The sequence below is a fragment of the Enhydra lutris genome, unplaced genomic scaffold (genome assembly GCF_002288905.1).
Source record: "Enhydra lutris kenyoni isolate GAN:26980312 unplaced genomic scaffold, ASM228890v2 scaffoldscaffold58, whole genome shotgun sequence".
Taxonomy (NCBI): domain Eukaryota; kingdom Metazoa; phylum Chordata; class Mammalia; order Carnivora; family Mustelidae; genus Enhydra; species Enhydra lutris.
The window spans coordinates 6,099,627-6,113,500 of record NW_019154142.1 but is presented as its reverse complement, the minus strand read 5'-3'; the positions used below and the strand labels follow the sequence as shown (position 1 = coordinate 6,113,500).

At 36.1% G+C, this 13,874-nt stretch overlaps 1 protein-coding gene across 1 annotated transcript in view; it reads right to left on the bottom strand.

The window, feature by feature from the left end:
* The window catches only part of LOC111158237 (adenylate kinase 9), a 117,443-nt gene that overhangs the window by 27,911 nt on the left and 75,658 nt on the right, over nt 1–13,874 (bottom strand). Inside the window, 5 exon segments of the mRNA XM_022520156.1 lie at nt 2,669–2,734; nt 6,576–6,795; nt 10,013–10,137; nt 11,279–11,542; nt 13,047–13,259. Of these exon segments, the coding sequence (XP_022375864.1) occupies nt 2,669–2,734; nt 6,576–6,795; nt 10,013–10,137; nt 11,279–11,542; nt 13,047–13,259 (888 nt within the window).

Below are 13,874 nucleotides of genomic sequence, written 5' to 3'. Positions count from 1 at the left end.
ACGGATTCTCTTAAGAAAAAGCAGGTTTCCTGGGGTCCTGGGATCGAGCCCCGCATCGGGCTCTCTGCTCAGCAGGGAGCCTGCTTCCCCTTCTCTCTCTGCCTGCCTCTCTGCCTACTTGTGATCTCTCTCTCTCTCTGCCAAATAAAAAATAAAATGAGCATAGCTGTTGCAAGTAAAACAATCACTTAAAAAGTATTAGTCTGTTTGAAAATGTATATATATATGTATATATATAATGACATGTATATGTTACTCTGAAAGTTTATATAATATATAGTTATATAAATACACCTTCCACACACTCACATATGTAATTGCTTGACTTCCTTTGTTCTTACAGCTCTCTCAACATGTCTATTAATATAATTTAAGCTATTGTTCTTAAAAACAAGGTATACATCTTTCCTGCATAAAAGAATTATAGTCTAGGTTTTCATGTCTTTTATATAAATTATCTCGGCTATATGACTTTTTAAAAAAGATTTTATTTTTTTGACAGAGACAGTGAGAGAGGAAACACAAGTAGGGACAGTGGGAGGGGGAGAGGTGGACTCCCCACTGGGCAGGGAGCCAGATGTGGGGCTCGGTCCTGGGACCCTGGGATCATGACCTGAGCTGAAGGCAGACACTTGACGACTGAGCCACCCAGGTGCCCCTCAGCTACATACAAAAAAAAAAAAAAAAAAAAAAAAAAAAAAAAAAAAAAAAAAAAAAAAATAAAAAAAAAAAATAGCAAAGGGGAGAAATTAAAGTATTATTAATTCAGGAAACTAGATATTAATTTTTTTTTCATTTTACAATAAAAAAATCCTAGGTTCAGAGAAATTAAGAAACTTGCTCAAGGTTATACAATAGCAACAAAACAACTGTTGAGTCCCTACCATGTGTCAGCATTGTGTTAGGCACTGGGGAGCCAGCAGTGAACAGAGTCAGCAAGAACTAGAGAAAGGATAACAGTCTAGTTCAGCTCAACCCCCAAGTCTGAACTTTTTCAGTAATATGTTGCTGAGACATGTGGGGTGATTCCTTTTTTTTTTTTTTTTTTTTTAAAGATTTCATTTATTATTTGACAGAGAGAGAGAGAGATAGAGAGAGAGCGCGCACAAGCAGGGGGAGTAGCAGAGGGAGAGGGAGAAGCTCTCGCTCTGCAGGGAGCCCGATGAAGGGCTTGATCCCAGGACCCAGGGATCATGACCTGAACCAAAGGCAGATGCTAAGCCAACTGAGCCACCCAGGCACCCCTACTGGGGTGATTCTTAAGGGGACCACTAGGGATTCCCAAGGGCTAAAGGTAGTAATTATGCGTGAGCCCACGTTAGGATGTCTGGATTGTTTTATTCTTTTAATCCTAAACATCAGAGTAGAATTTCAGAACATGTTGGTTCAGGGAATGAAGAGTAGAATGGAGCCAGAAACTTCTGTCCCTTCTGTTCATGGCTGAACATCTAGTGTCAGGCATGCAGTGAGTGCTCCATTAAGGTTTGCTGATGGATCAGTGAAGATCAAGGCCAATAATGGAGAGGAAGGTTCTTGCGCCTTAGATGGCACCAGATGGCTCTAGGTCTAATGGTTTTTGATCGACTTTTGGTTGTAGATATTTTGTTTGGACAAAGAAACAATTGTTCTGGCCCCCTATTCTGCAATGTTTGGACCCTCAGTTACGGTCACTGTGTATCAGCAGGCCTCTGTACTTAGTCCAGCACATCCATACCAGGGGGAGACACGGTTCCGTGGGCAGCAAGTCCTATTTCCTGGGATTCCTCTTCTCTCCTTCCCCTTGTTGGGTTGAACGTTTTTATATGATTGGAAATCAGATCACAGGAGAGTCAGTTTTGAAAAGATGGTACAGGGTGCTTTATGCCAGAAGGAAATGGCGGAAGGCAGGAACCCTCTTACTGTTTGCCTTGTGTATTACAGGGGTTACATGTAAACTGACTGCATAAATACGAGCCGCCAGTAACTTCTTAGAACTAGCATGTCTAGTCACATCTCTTTAAATTCTGCACCCGAGTAGGCTTGGCTGCAGCACTGGTGTCGGCGCGGTCATTTCGGGATCAGCTCCTCTCCAAACAAAACAAAATCCATGATCTTCAAGGTTTATCTTTTTGAAGAATCCGCAGATGGAGAAAAGGAACTATACGGAGTATCCTTGCACAATATATAAGTCTGAGAGTTCACAGGTTCTGCCTTGTTCCATTCTTTATCTCGACATAATCTTTACTTTAGGGCCAGCAAAGCTTCCCAGACTCCCTGTCTAGACCTCAATCCCAGACGCCCAGACTGCCTTCCTGCGGGCATGGGTTGCAAGTGTGAAAGGCAGAAATGAAAATCCAAAAGAAACATAGTTTAATGTAGTACTATATTTTGAATTCGATTTTTTAGACTTCTTCAGTGGTTTTCCTTCCTTTAAAAAAATGTTCATTTTTCTGATTATAAAAATAATGAAGGGTCCTTGTAAGTAATTATGGAATACCAAAAAATATAAAGCAAAAAAGTGATACATAATCTTACTACTCAGACATAAACTCTGGGTACTTCCTTCAAGACTTTTTCTAAACATCTTTTTATTTTATGCTGTCGATATGTAAAAAATATATATAATATATAAATATTATAGTATGGATATTCTGCCTTTTTGAAAAAAGCAAGCATTTTATTTACTTACCTCCACTTTATGTCTTTTTTCTCTCTCTGCTAGAAGTTCAGCCCTTCTTTTAGAAATCATATCATCCTGTCATAGAAAGAGACATTTAAACATTTTAATGGATAATGATGAAATTACTTTTTATGTATTAGTAAATATATTTTTTCCCAAAGTGGGAATAGCATTTGGAGGGAAGGATGGTAAACTTTCCAGAAAATCTCGTGATGGTGGTACTTATGCTACTACATCCTGTACTTCTGGAACTTCTCATTAGCTATTTCCTTCCAGAGGATAAACAGCACATGGGGGCAGCCATTCTTTCTACAAACATTAGAACACCTTTTTGAATTTATTATTTATTTGTTTGCCTTGGTAAAGAGGTAGATTATGTACATGGAGAAATAGGGAAGCACTTGGAAACAATTTGTTGAAATTAGTAATCTTTTATCATACTAATACAATACAGCCTAACAACCTATTAAATAATTTAAGTCATAATATCTCTCAGAGCTGGAGTTAATTGATTAGCTTATTTATTGACAAATAGCTCAATGTTCCAATCTTGGTTTTGTTCTTTTGTTTTGTGTCGTTTTTGGAAACTCTCACTAGTAACGAAATACATCTCCCTGTACCTTCCTCCTACCAACAGTAGTTCATTCCCTGTGGCCATTCGGAACACTACAAGCTCCCTTCAGCATGAAAGCCCTTCACATTCTTTAATGCTGCTCTCATGTCCCATCTTTGCCTTCCTAGTTACAGATTTGAAAGCCTCAATCTTTTTGCCCTAGTCTAGATCTACAGATTTGCCCTTTCAGGACATATCTTATAAATGGAGCAAAACACATAGTGTGCACTATTTTTTTTTTTTTTTTGACTTGGCTTCTTCCATTAAGCATAATGATTTTCATCCATGTTGTAGAGTGTTATCAATAGTTTGTTCTTTTCAACTACTGAATAGTATCCATTTTATGGATATACCACACATTCATTCATTCATCCGGCTTTGTAAAATTGTAAGATATTTAAAGTATATCTTGTGACGGTTTGATATAGACATACATTGTGAAAGGACTCTTTCCACGCAATTAATGAACACATCCATCACCTCAATATTTACTTTTTTTTTTTTTTAGTGACAACATTTAAGTTCTATTCTCTTAGCAAATTTTGATTATACAGCATGATGATAATATCAACTATAGTCACCATGTTATACATTAGATCTTCAGATCTTATTCATTTTATAGCTGAAAGTTTGTACCCGTTACCACCTTCTCCCTGTTTCCCACACCCCGCAGTCCCTGGCAACCACTTTTCTACTCTCTGTTTCTATGAGTTTGAATTTGTTTTAGATTCCACATATAAATGATACCATTTACTATTTGTTTTTCCCTCTCTGGCTAATTTCACTAAACTTAATATCCTCAAGGTCCATCCATGTTGCAAATGGCAGGATTTCCTTCTTTCTCATTGTTGAATTATGTCCCACTAAACAGACAAATACAACATCTTTTTTATCCATTCATCCATTGACATGTTGCTTCCATATTTTGGCTATTGTAAATGCTACTGCAATGAACTTGAGGGTGCAGATATCTCCTCCATATCCTGTTTTCATTTCCTTTGGATACATACCCAGAAGTAGGATTGCTGGATCATATGGTAGTTCATATTTATACATTTTTTAGGAACTTCCACACTGTTTTCCTCCGTGGTTGCACCAGTTTGCATTCCCACCAACAGTGCAAAATGTCTCCTTTTCTCCACAGTCTAGCCAACATTTGTTATCCTTTGTCTTTTGATGACAGCCGTTCTAACAAGCGTAAAGTGACATCTTATTGTGGTTTTGATTTGCATTTCCCTGATGATTAGTGATACGGAGTACTTTTTCCATGTACCTCTTCTCCCTTTGTATGTCTTCTTTGGAAAAATGTCTATTCAGATCCTCTGAATTTTTTTCAGATTTTAATCTATTTTTTTAATTAGATTTTTTTTTTTTTTTTTTTTTGTTGCTATTGAGCTGTATAAGGTCTTCATATTTTGTGGGTTTTCCTTGATGGCTTCCTTTGTTGTGCGAAAGCCTTTTAGTTTGATGTAGTCCCCATTTGTTGACTTTCGCTTTTGACGTCAACTCTAAAAAAATAATTGCCAAGACCAATGTCAAGGAGCTTACCCCCTGTTTTCTTTTAGAAGTTTTATGGTTTCAGGTCTTTTTTTTTTTTTTTTTAAAGATTTTATTTATTTGACACACACAGAGAGAAATCACAAGCAGGCAGAGAGGCAGGCAGAGAGAGAGAGGAGGAAACAGGCTCCCTGCTCAGCAGAGAGCCCGATGTGGGGCTCAATCCCAGGACCCTGAGATCATGACCTGAGCCGAAGGCAGAGGCTTTAACCCACTGAGCCACCCAGGCACCCCTGGTTTCAGGTCTTATGTTCAAGTCTTTAATCCATTTTGAGTTGATTTTTATGGATAGTACACAATAAGGTACCCAGTTTCATTTCTTTTGCATGTAGCAGTCCAGTTCTCCCAGCATCTACTGAAGAGATTATCTGTCCTCCATCATATATCTTTGACTTCTTTCTTATAAATTAATTGACAGTATAGCCATAGGGTTATTTCCGGGCTCTCTGTTCTGTTCCATTGATCTATGTGTCTAGTCTGCTATTGAACATCTCTACTGAATTTTTCAGTTCAGTTACTGTGTTCTTCAGCTCTGTGATTTCTGTTTGATACTTTCTTATATTTTCTCTCTCTTTCTTGAAATTCTTACTTTGTTCATGCATTGTGCTCCTGACACTGTGAGCATCTTATGAACATTATTTTGAACTCTTTGTCAGGTAAATCACTTATCTTTGTTTCAGTAAGCTCTATTTCCTCTTTTCTTTCTTCATTTTCTTTGACTCTGTGTTAGTTTCTGCTCATTAAGTAAAGAAGCCACAACTCCTAGTCTTCACAGAGTGGTTTTGTGTAGGAGATGAAACTTATCAATCAGCTTGGACTGAGTTCTTGGCTGTCTCTCAAACCTTCGTGATTGTTTAAGCTACTTTCTTTGTTCTCAGTGGCTCCCAGTCATTGAGCATGTGCCACAACCTGTCACTGTCCTAAAGGGGAGGATCACACACTGGATAGATGGATTGGAAGCTGGACTCTCGGGTAGCAACTTTTTTGATGTAGGTGATACGGGTATTTTCTAATTTGTCAGATATGTATGAGTTGCTCAGCTAATTTCTGGATTTCTTTCAGCGGGAATTGCTTCATGTAGCTGTGTGTGTGGGAGGAGATGAAATCAAGAGGCTCTTATAACACCATCTTGGGTGGGATCCCAGGATATACTATCTACCACATTTCATCTATCCATTCATCAGCTGTGGCTATTGGGTGTTTTTCCCTTTTTGGCTGTTATGAATAATGCTGTTATGAACATTTGTATATAAATCTTTGTGTGGACCTGTTTTCATTTCTGTTGGATAAGTTCCTAGAATTGGAATTGCTGGATTCCCTATGACACTTTTGAACATTTTATGTAATACACCTCCGATTTCAGTTTTAGAAAAGATGTCCTAAACTATTATCTAGATCTTGATGGATGGCATCGTCATTCCAGGAACTAGTGAAAAAGCCACTGAAAAGTTTAAGTCTTATGTTGCCCCTCCCACTTTGGTCCTATGTCTGATACAGGGATATGTTAGTGCTGCCACTGTCTTTAATTTTATTTGCCTAGGACAGAAAAGCATTAACATATTGCAAATCACAGAGGCCTCAAATAATTTTTAACTATTTAATTATAAATAGTATTAATATTTGATTAAAAGTGTTTTCATATTGACTGTGGTATTAAAATCAGAAAACTACATTTTTGTGAAGACCATTATAATTTGAATAGATGCTGAACAAATTTATTCCCATATATTTTTACTGGATACATACCTTGATTTTTGCCTTCAGTTCTTTGATGAGATTTTTCCGTTCTAATTTTTTCTTTTGTTTCTCTTTCCACTTTTCGATTTGGGAAGGAAGGAGTCGATTAGAAATATCTTGATCATCAACTTGTATAAAAACAGCAGCATCTGGGAAAAATCCACGTTCTCCCAGAAACAGAGCCTCCTCAGGATACCGTGGGAATCCATCTAATATAAAACCTGTGGAACTTGATAGAAATTTCATAATTTATTTGCTTAAAATATTATATTACAAATATTGATTTAAAATGAAAAAATATTAATAAATCACAACTTTATATAAGATGTGCAATAAATAGTTTCAAAAGTTTATTGTGGTATCTTTTATTTCTTGTGATATTTCTACTTGTGTAAACATGGTGTGTCTTCTCCCAAATGTGTTGAATTTATTTAAAATGTTAATATTTTATATTTATGCTTATATTATAGATAAGTTCTTTTAAATTTAGTCTTAATATTTGATGAAAAGTTAAGAGAAAGTAAGTTCTCTGCTTGGGAGGAATGCCCTGCCTAATGACTTCACCCTTAGGTAAAGGTGGCTTTGGCCAGCCCAGCTCTTGTGGGAATCCACTTTGTGTAGTTTTTCTTCTAGTGATATTTCCTTTCATGAGACAGTTTGTACCCCCTTCCCTGGGTCCCCTTATGATCAATGATAATTACTAATGTATGCATATGGCTTATATGTATAAGATGACTATGTTCAAATAGAATTGTAAAACTTGCCCAGGTATGAAGAAACTATAAGGATCAGAAAAATAACTGGAATGTGACTACATTTTTATCATTAAACAATCAGGCATTAAGAACTTGGTTTTATTTATTTCAAAGAGTCAATATTGGTTCCCTTTTGAATGAGAATATATCCTGTTTATCTAAAATTTGGCTTGTTTTTGGTATTTATATTTAAACATGTTTTCTTCCTCATGGGACTTTTATGAACATTTCACAGTTTGAGTCCTTCTCTGACATTTTAAAATATTTCTTATAGTATTAAGTGGGCAAATTTTTATATTTTGGCTGTAAGATGTACGCCTTTTTCTTTAGAGATGCCTTCAGCATTGTCTCGTCATTGAAGAACAATTTCATGCCTACTGTTCCAGCTGTCCCTTCTTTGTCAATGCCTTCTAAATCTCTACCTCCATACCCAACTTCTCTTTTCAGTTTCATTTCAGAGTTTTCAAAAAGCTGCTTAATTTATTCATTGAAGTGACCTTCAAGAATTATATACACATCACACTGTCAGAAATTAGACTCACTGTTACCCTTTCATACTGCTCTTGCTTCTGACTCACTGGTATTCAGGTGTCAAACTTCAGAGACACTTGGACTGGCCCCCAACCCCCTCTTGCTTCACACATATAAGAGCTAAACCCTGGCATGTCCTCTTCTATACCCATTTCTATCATTTCTATTTTCATTTCTACCATTACACTTTAGTTCACCTTATATCTTATAATATCTATTTATATAGATACAGATATCGTATTATCTCTCTCCAGGACTCATGCAATAGCCCTTTAAAAATGTGTTGATTTTTCCCCCCTGATTATAAAAGAAATAAATCTTACTTTAGAAAAATTGGGAAATAGAGAAAAAATGAAAAAGGGCAATATTATCCATAATTTCACATCCTAGAGATTACTGACATTTTGTTTCATTTCTTTCCAGCTTGTTCCTCATGTGTCATCTTGCTATTATAAATAACTTTGTCTTTTTAAACTTAATGTTATATAATAACATTGCTCATGCTATTACAAATTCTTCATTTTAAAACATTTTAATGGTTGCATAATACTTAACTATTTTATTTAGACTTTTTACAATTTCACTTTTTTAACTTTTTTTTTTCTTTAGAGAGAGAGAGAGAGAGAGAGAGAGAGAACAAGGAGAGGGAGAAACAGACTCCCCGCTGAGCAGGGAGCCTGATGCTGGGTTCTATCCCATGAGACCATGACCTGAGCTGAAGGCAGATACCCAATCGACTGAGACACCCAGGTATCCCTCACTGTTTTACTTTTAATTATTCAACTCATATGCTTTTTAAAAAAAAGTTAATGTATGGTGTGAGGTCAGGAGCTAAATTAATGAAGAATAACCCATGAATGACTACATTGGTTTTTTTATTGTTGTTTTGTTTTTTTAAAGATTTATTTATTTATTTGAGAAAGAGAGAGCATGAGCAGGGGAAGGGGCAGAAGGAAAGGGACAAGCAGACTCCATGCTAAGCCCCAAGCCTGAAGAAAGGCTTAATCCCATGATACCAAGATCATGACCTGAGCTGAAATCAAGAGTCAGATGCTTAAGAGAGGGAGCCACCCAGAAGGCCTGCGTGACTACATTGTTGCAGTCGACCTGCCTGAGTTTACCACAACTAACGAGCCAATTTAAGCAACAGGAAGTTAAAATTAAAGTTGGTGGCCAATAACCTCACTCAGTCGTTTGGGCCATGGACTAGGTAAAAGACTGCCCAGAGGAGCACTGGGACTGGCCAGTTACCTGAATTCTCGATAATATAGTTCCTTCATCTCCAAAGTGAGATAATAAAAGTTTCTATTCCACTGGGTAGTTGTAAGAATCAAGTAAGCTAATGTGAATAAAATATAGTAGAACAGTATCCGGCACGCAGGAAGTTCCATATAAGCATTGCTATTATTGATACTATAATAAGTATCATTTCTCTTTTCTTCTGACAGATACCAAAGCAAACATTCTGATTAGGAAATTACAATGAAGTTTTAAATTCTGATGTCATGGAGATTCTTAAATTTGTCCTGTCTGAGGTCAAGCTTGTTCCTGGATTTTAAGAAAGGGATAACGCTGTGGACAGTTATTAAGTGGTCTTAACTGTAATTATTGAAAGACTCCAAGGAAAAAAGTCCAGCCCACCATCAGTGTACATGGATTTAGAATATGGATAGTCAACCATGACGACACAGTAGAATCATCTGGGGCACTCTCAAAAATACAAATGCCTGGGTCTCAATCTCACACTGCTAAAAATTTTGATTCAGTTCTTTTGGGGGAGGAGGGCCCCTGGCATCAGTATTTTTAAATTAATTCCTCAAATGTTCATAATGTGTAGAATCACTAGTTTATAAGTAAAAGAAAAATATTAAATTTATGCTGGATTACATTTTTAACTTAAGAATAAAACAAATAGGGCGCCTGGGTGGCTCAGTGGGTTAAGCCACTGCCTTCGGCTCAGGTCATGATCCCAGGGTCCTGGGATCGAGTCCCACATCGGGCTCTCTGCTCAGCAGGGAGCCTGCTTCCCTTCCTCTCTCTCTGCCTGCCTCTCTGCCTACTTGTGATCTCTGTCTGTCAAATAAATAAATAAAATTAAAAAAAAAAAGAATAAAACAAATAAAAGTCAACAATTGTATAATTCTATAAAAAATTAGATACCGTATTGGTTCCCTAAGCCACCACTCAGAAAGAATTGTTTCAAGAATTTCAGGAGGTAATGGCTCATTTTCCGTTAGATTTAATTTGATTGCTTCTTCTTCTTCTGTAAATTGTACATCTGTAGGCTAAAAACAAAAATCAGAAAACAAAAAAAATTCAAAAATTCTGTATTAATAAATAATAGTCTATTACATAGTTGATTAGGACAAGAACTTCTTGGTTATTTTTAATACGGCTGCTTGTTAACATTTTAAAACTTAAACTTTTTTCTTTAAATCAGTATTTAATATAGTTTAAAATATTAAGTTACATATTGTAGCTAAGAGCAGTTACTAGAGATTAGCATGACTGATTTTCAAACATGGACTCAGGATATCTGTCTCTTCACTTTTTTTGTTCAATTTATATCACACACACATGAAGCTTAACTAATTTTTTTCATTTATCTTATAATTCTTCAACCTAGATCCTAATTAAAGGATGGGCCAGCCAGGCAGTCATCTGGAATATAATGTTACATCTGGGTCTATTTACAAGGGATCATTTGAGAAGGAAAGGGTCGGGTCTTACTATATCAGAAATGGTTAAAAATGAGTTAGAATTAAGAACTTTCTCTTTACAATCCCAGAAAGAAACCATCGAAGAGTATATAAAATGTCTTACAATGCATCATTAGAAATTAATATATTGAGATCTCTGCTGGTGCTGGGACAGATTTTTATGGTATTTGATTAAAAAAAACCAGAGAACAAAATTAAGGAAGACCTTATAGTCTACATCAGACATATCAAATAGCAGAGTCCCAGATAAATGTTGTGTGACAGTCTTGTCAGGCAAAGCTATTCAGATTTTTTTTTATATATTTTTTTTAAAGATTTTTATTTATTTATTTGACAGAGAGATCACAAGCAGGCAGAGAGGCAGGCAGAGAGAGAGGAGGAAGCAGGCTTCCTGCTGAGCAGAGAGCCCGATGCGGGGCTCGATCCCAGGACTCTAAGATCATGACCTGAGCCGAAGGCAGCGGCTCAACCCACTGAGCCACCCAGGCGCCCCAGCTATTCAGATTTTTCTTGGAGTCATGTAAAACTTAGCATTTTGTATTCTAGATGAGCAGTTAGATATGTATTTACCATATGGGGAGGATGACATATGGGGGCTAATTTTTTTTCTTCCTCCTAGAAACTTTAGTTTTATACTTCTTATATCCTACTTCCCAAAAGTAATACCAGTAAGCATAATTATTTGCAAAGAGAGTATTAATGTTACTACCAGCTTCTTTGTATTTTCTTCTTCAATCTTGACATTGGCCTGAATTGCAAGTTCTTCAAGTTCTTGTTTTGCAAACCGTTCTTCATCAGAATCTTCCTCAAATTCAGTTCCAATTTTCTTTTCGGTTTTGAGCATTAGTTTCTCTTGAAGAAATTCTTCAAACTGAATGTGGAAAATGCCCCATTTTTCCGCTAACTGTCTTCCGCAGACAGTTTTGCCAGAACCATGGGGGCCAATAAGGCATATTCTTATTGGAGGAGCCTGCCACAGGGGGTGGATTGGGGAGAGGTAGGGTAGGAGGAGAGTGAAGACAAGGAAGTTTTGAGTAATTTAGAAAACATAAGGCTTATTAGTTGTTCTCCCTAAAACTGAATTATCCCTTCACAACACCAATAGTGTCAGAAGGGACAACCATACACATATTTCAGTAGTCCTCTGGGGCACCATATAAAAATTGAAGTTCATGAAAATAGCCCAAATTATTCAGAAGCATTTAAATTGTGTTCTATATGTTCTGTTTAAGAAAGCTTTGGAATTAGGGGCACTGGTTGGCTCAGTCAGTAGGACATGCAACCCTTGATCTCAGGGTTGTGAGTTCAAGCCCCACATTGGGTGTGGACCCTACTTCATTGGGGAAAAAAAAAAAAAGAAAGCATTGGTGTTCTCAAAAGTGTAAGTGACTATGTATTGTGATTAGTTTATTTTGATCTTGTAATCCCATGCTCAGGAATTATACTAATAAAAGAATTCAAGAGAAACAAAGAATGACATGCCCGAAGATTTCCTAAGTATTATATCATATCCACAATGACAATGATCCCCAATGAAAATACTGTGAAAAATGTATAACAATTAGATGTTAAAATGGTTTATGAAACTGTTGGAGCATCAGAGGACTATGTAGAAAAATATAAGCTTTCATTGATAAATGTTAAGTGAAAAAGCAGATTATAAAATATTACGTACCCTGGAAAGAATATACACCCATGTGGAAGAGGGTGAAAGTAAAATTTAAAAAATGAAGGTTTTTGTCTAAAACTGGTGCAATTATGTGTGTACTTTATTTTTAAAATGGATAAAATATTACCACAATGTGTTCTTTTATTATGGTATTAAAATACACATAACATAAAATTTACCATTTTAACCATCTTTTCAGTTTAAATTCAAATATTTTATTGAGATGGTATACTTAAATACCATAAAATGCACCCTTTTAACATATATAATTCAATAGTTTTGAGTATATTCATTTTAGCCATTTTTAAGTGTATAAATCAGTGGCATTAAGTACATTCACAATGTTGTACAACCATCACCACTATCTGTTTCCAAAACTTTTTCATCATCCCACACTGAAATTCTGTACCCATTAAACAATAACTCCATTCTCTTCCCACCTCCCGTCCCCCTTACCCCTCGCCAGCTGCTAGTGATCATTATTCTATTTTCTGTGCCTATGAAATTGCCCACTTAACCCAGCTGGCTCTTAAGGTAGCAAGCAATAAATGCAGCTGTCTCTTTTTACTTCAGCTAAAAAGACAGTATGTGTTGGTTTGACACAAGTCATTACTGCCAAAATCAAAAAAAGCTAATTATCTTATTTATTTTTCAAGAAGTTGTTCTTGGAACTTAGATATTTTCGCCATGTTGTTATATCAGATTGGGGACTTCACTATTAAGTAAAACGATGAAGGTTGGCAGTAAGTCCTTGAAAAAGCACTCAGAAGCAATCATTAGGACTGGGTAGTCATATTGTTTTCACCTTTAATGGTTCTTTATGAGCCACATACTCCTCAGGATGCTCCAGAAACTTCTCTTTAGCCTCAGGACTTGAAAAGTAGTAGATCTTTTCTCGATATTTAGCTGCTTCTTCTGTGCTGCCTGGTTGTAGGATGAAGTTTTCTTTGAGAAACACAGGACAAAAGTGCTTTGTATCTCCCAAGTGCCTTCTCTTCTCTTTAATTCTATCTTCATTCTACAAATATTATTCAGTGTGGAGAATAGTATTAAAAACATTTTGATGAAAGACTAAAAATTAAGTAAAAATAAATTAAAATAATGCATCTTGAATAATATTGAGGCTATAACATGCCTTTTCCCCACATTTTTTAATTTATTTCTTTTCAGCGTAACAGAATTCATTGTTTATGCGCCACACCCAGTGTTCCATGCAATACGTGCCCTCCATAATACCCACCACCACCTTAAACAATCCACAAAAGGTCAGTTCTTGTACTAATTAATTAAAACATCAGTTTCTCATATCCCTCTGAGTTCACATCTTGAATAATGTCTACTCCATAACAGTATGTCTTTAAAACACTCAACAATTTTATGTGTACCCTTCCAGACCCTTTTTTCAAAGTATATCCAACCAATATAAATATCAATGGGATAATATTTTACAAGACTATTCAACAAGAAACCTCTTTTTTCCCTCCAAAACACGATATAATGAACAACTTTCTATAAAGGTACAAAAATGAAACTAATCTATAATTTTCTTACACCATTTTTGTTGAATTTTTATATAAGAGCTATGCAAGTTCCAAAATGAGCTAGGAAGTATTGCTCTTTTTCTATGATTTAG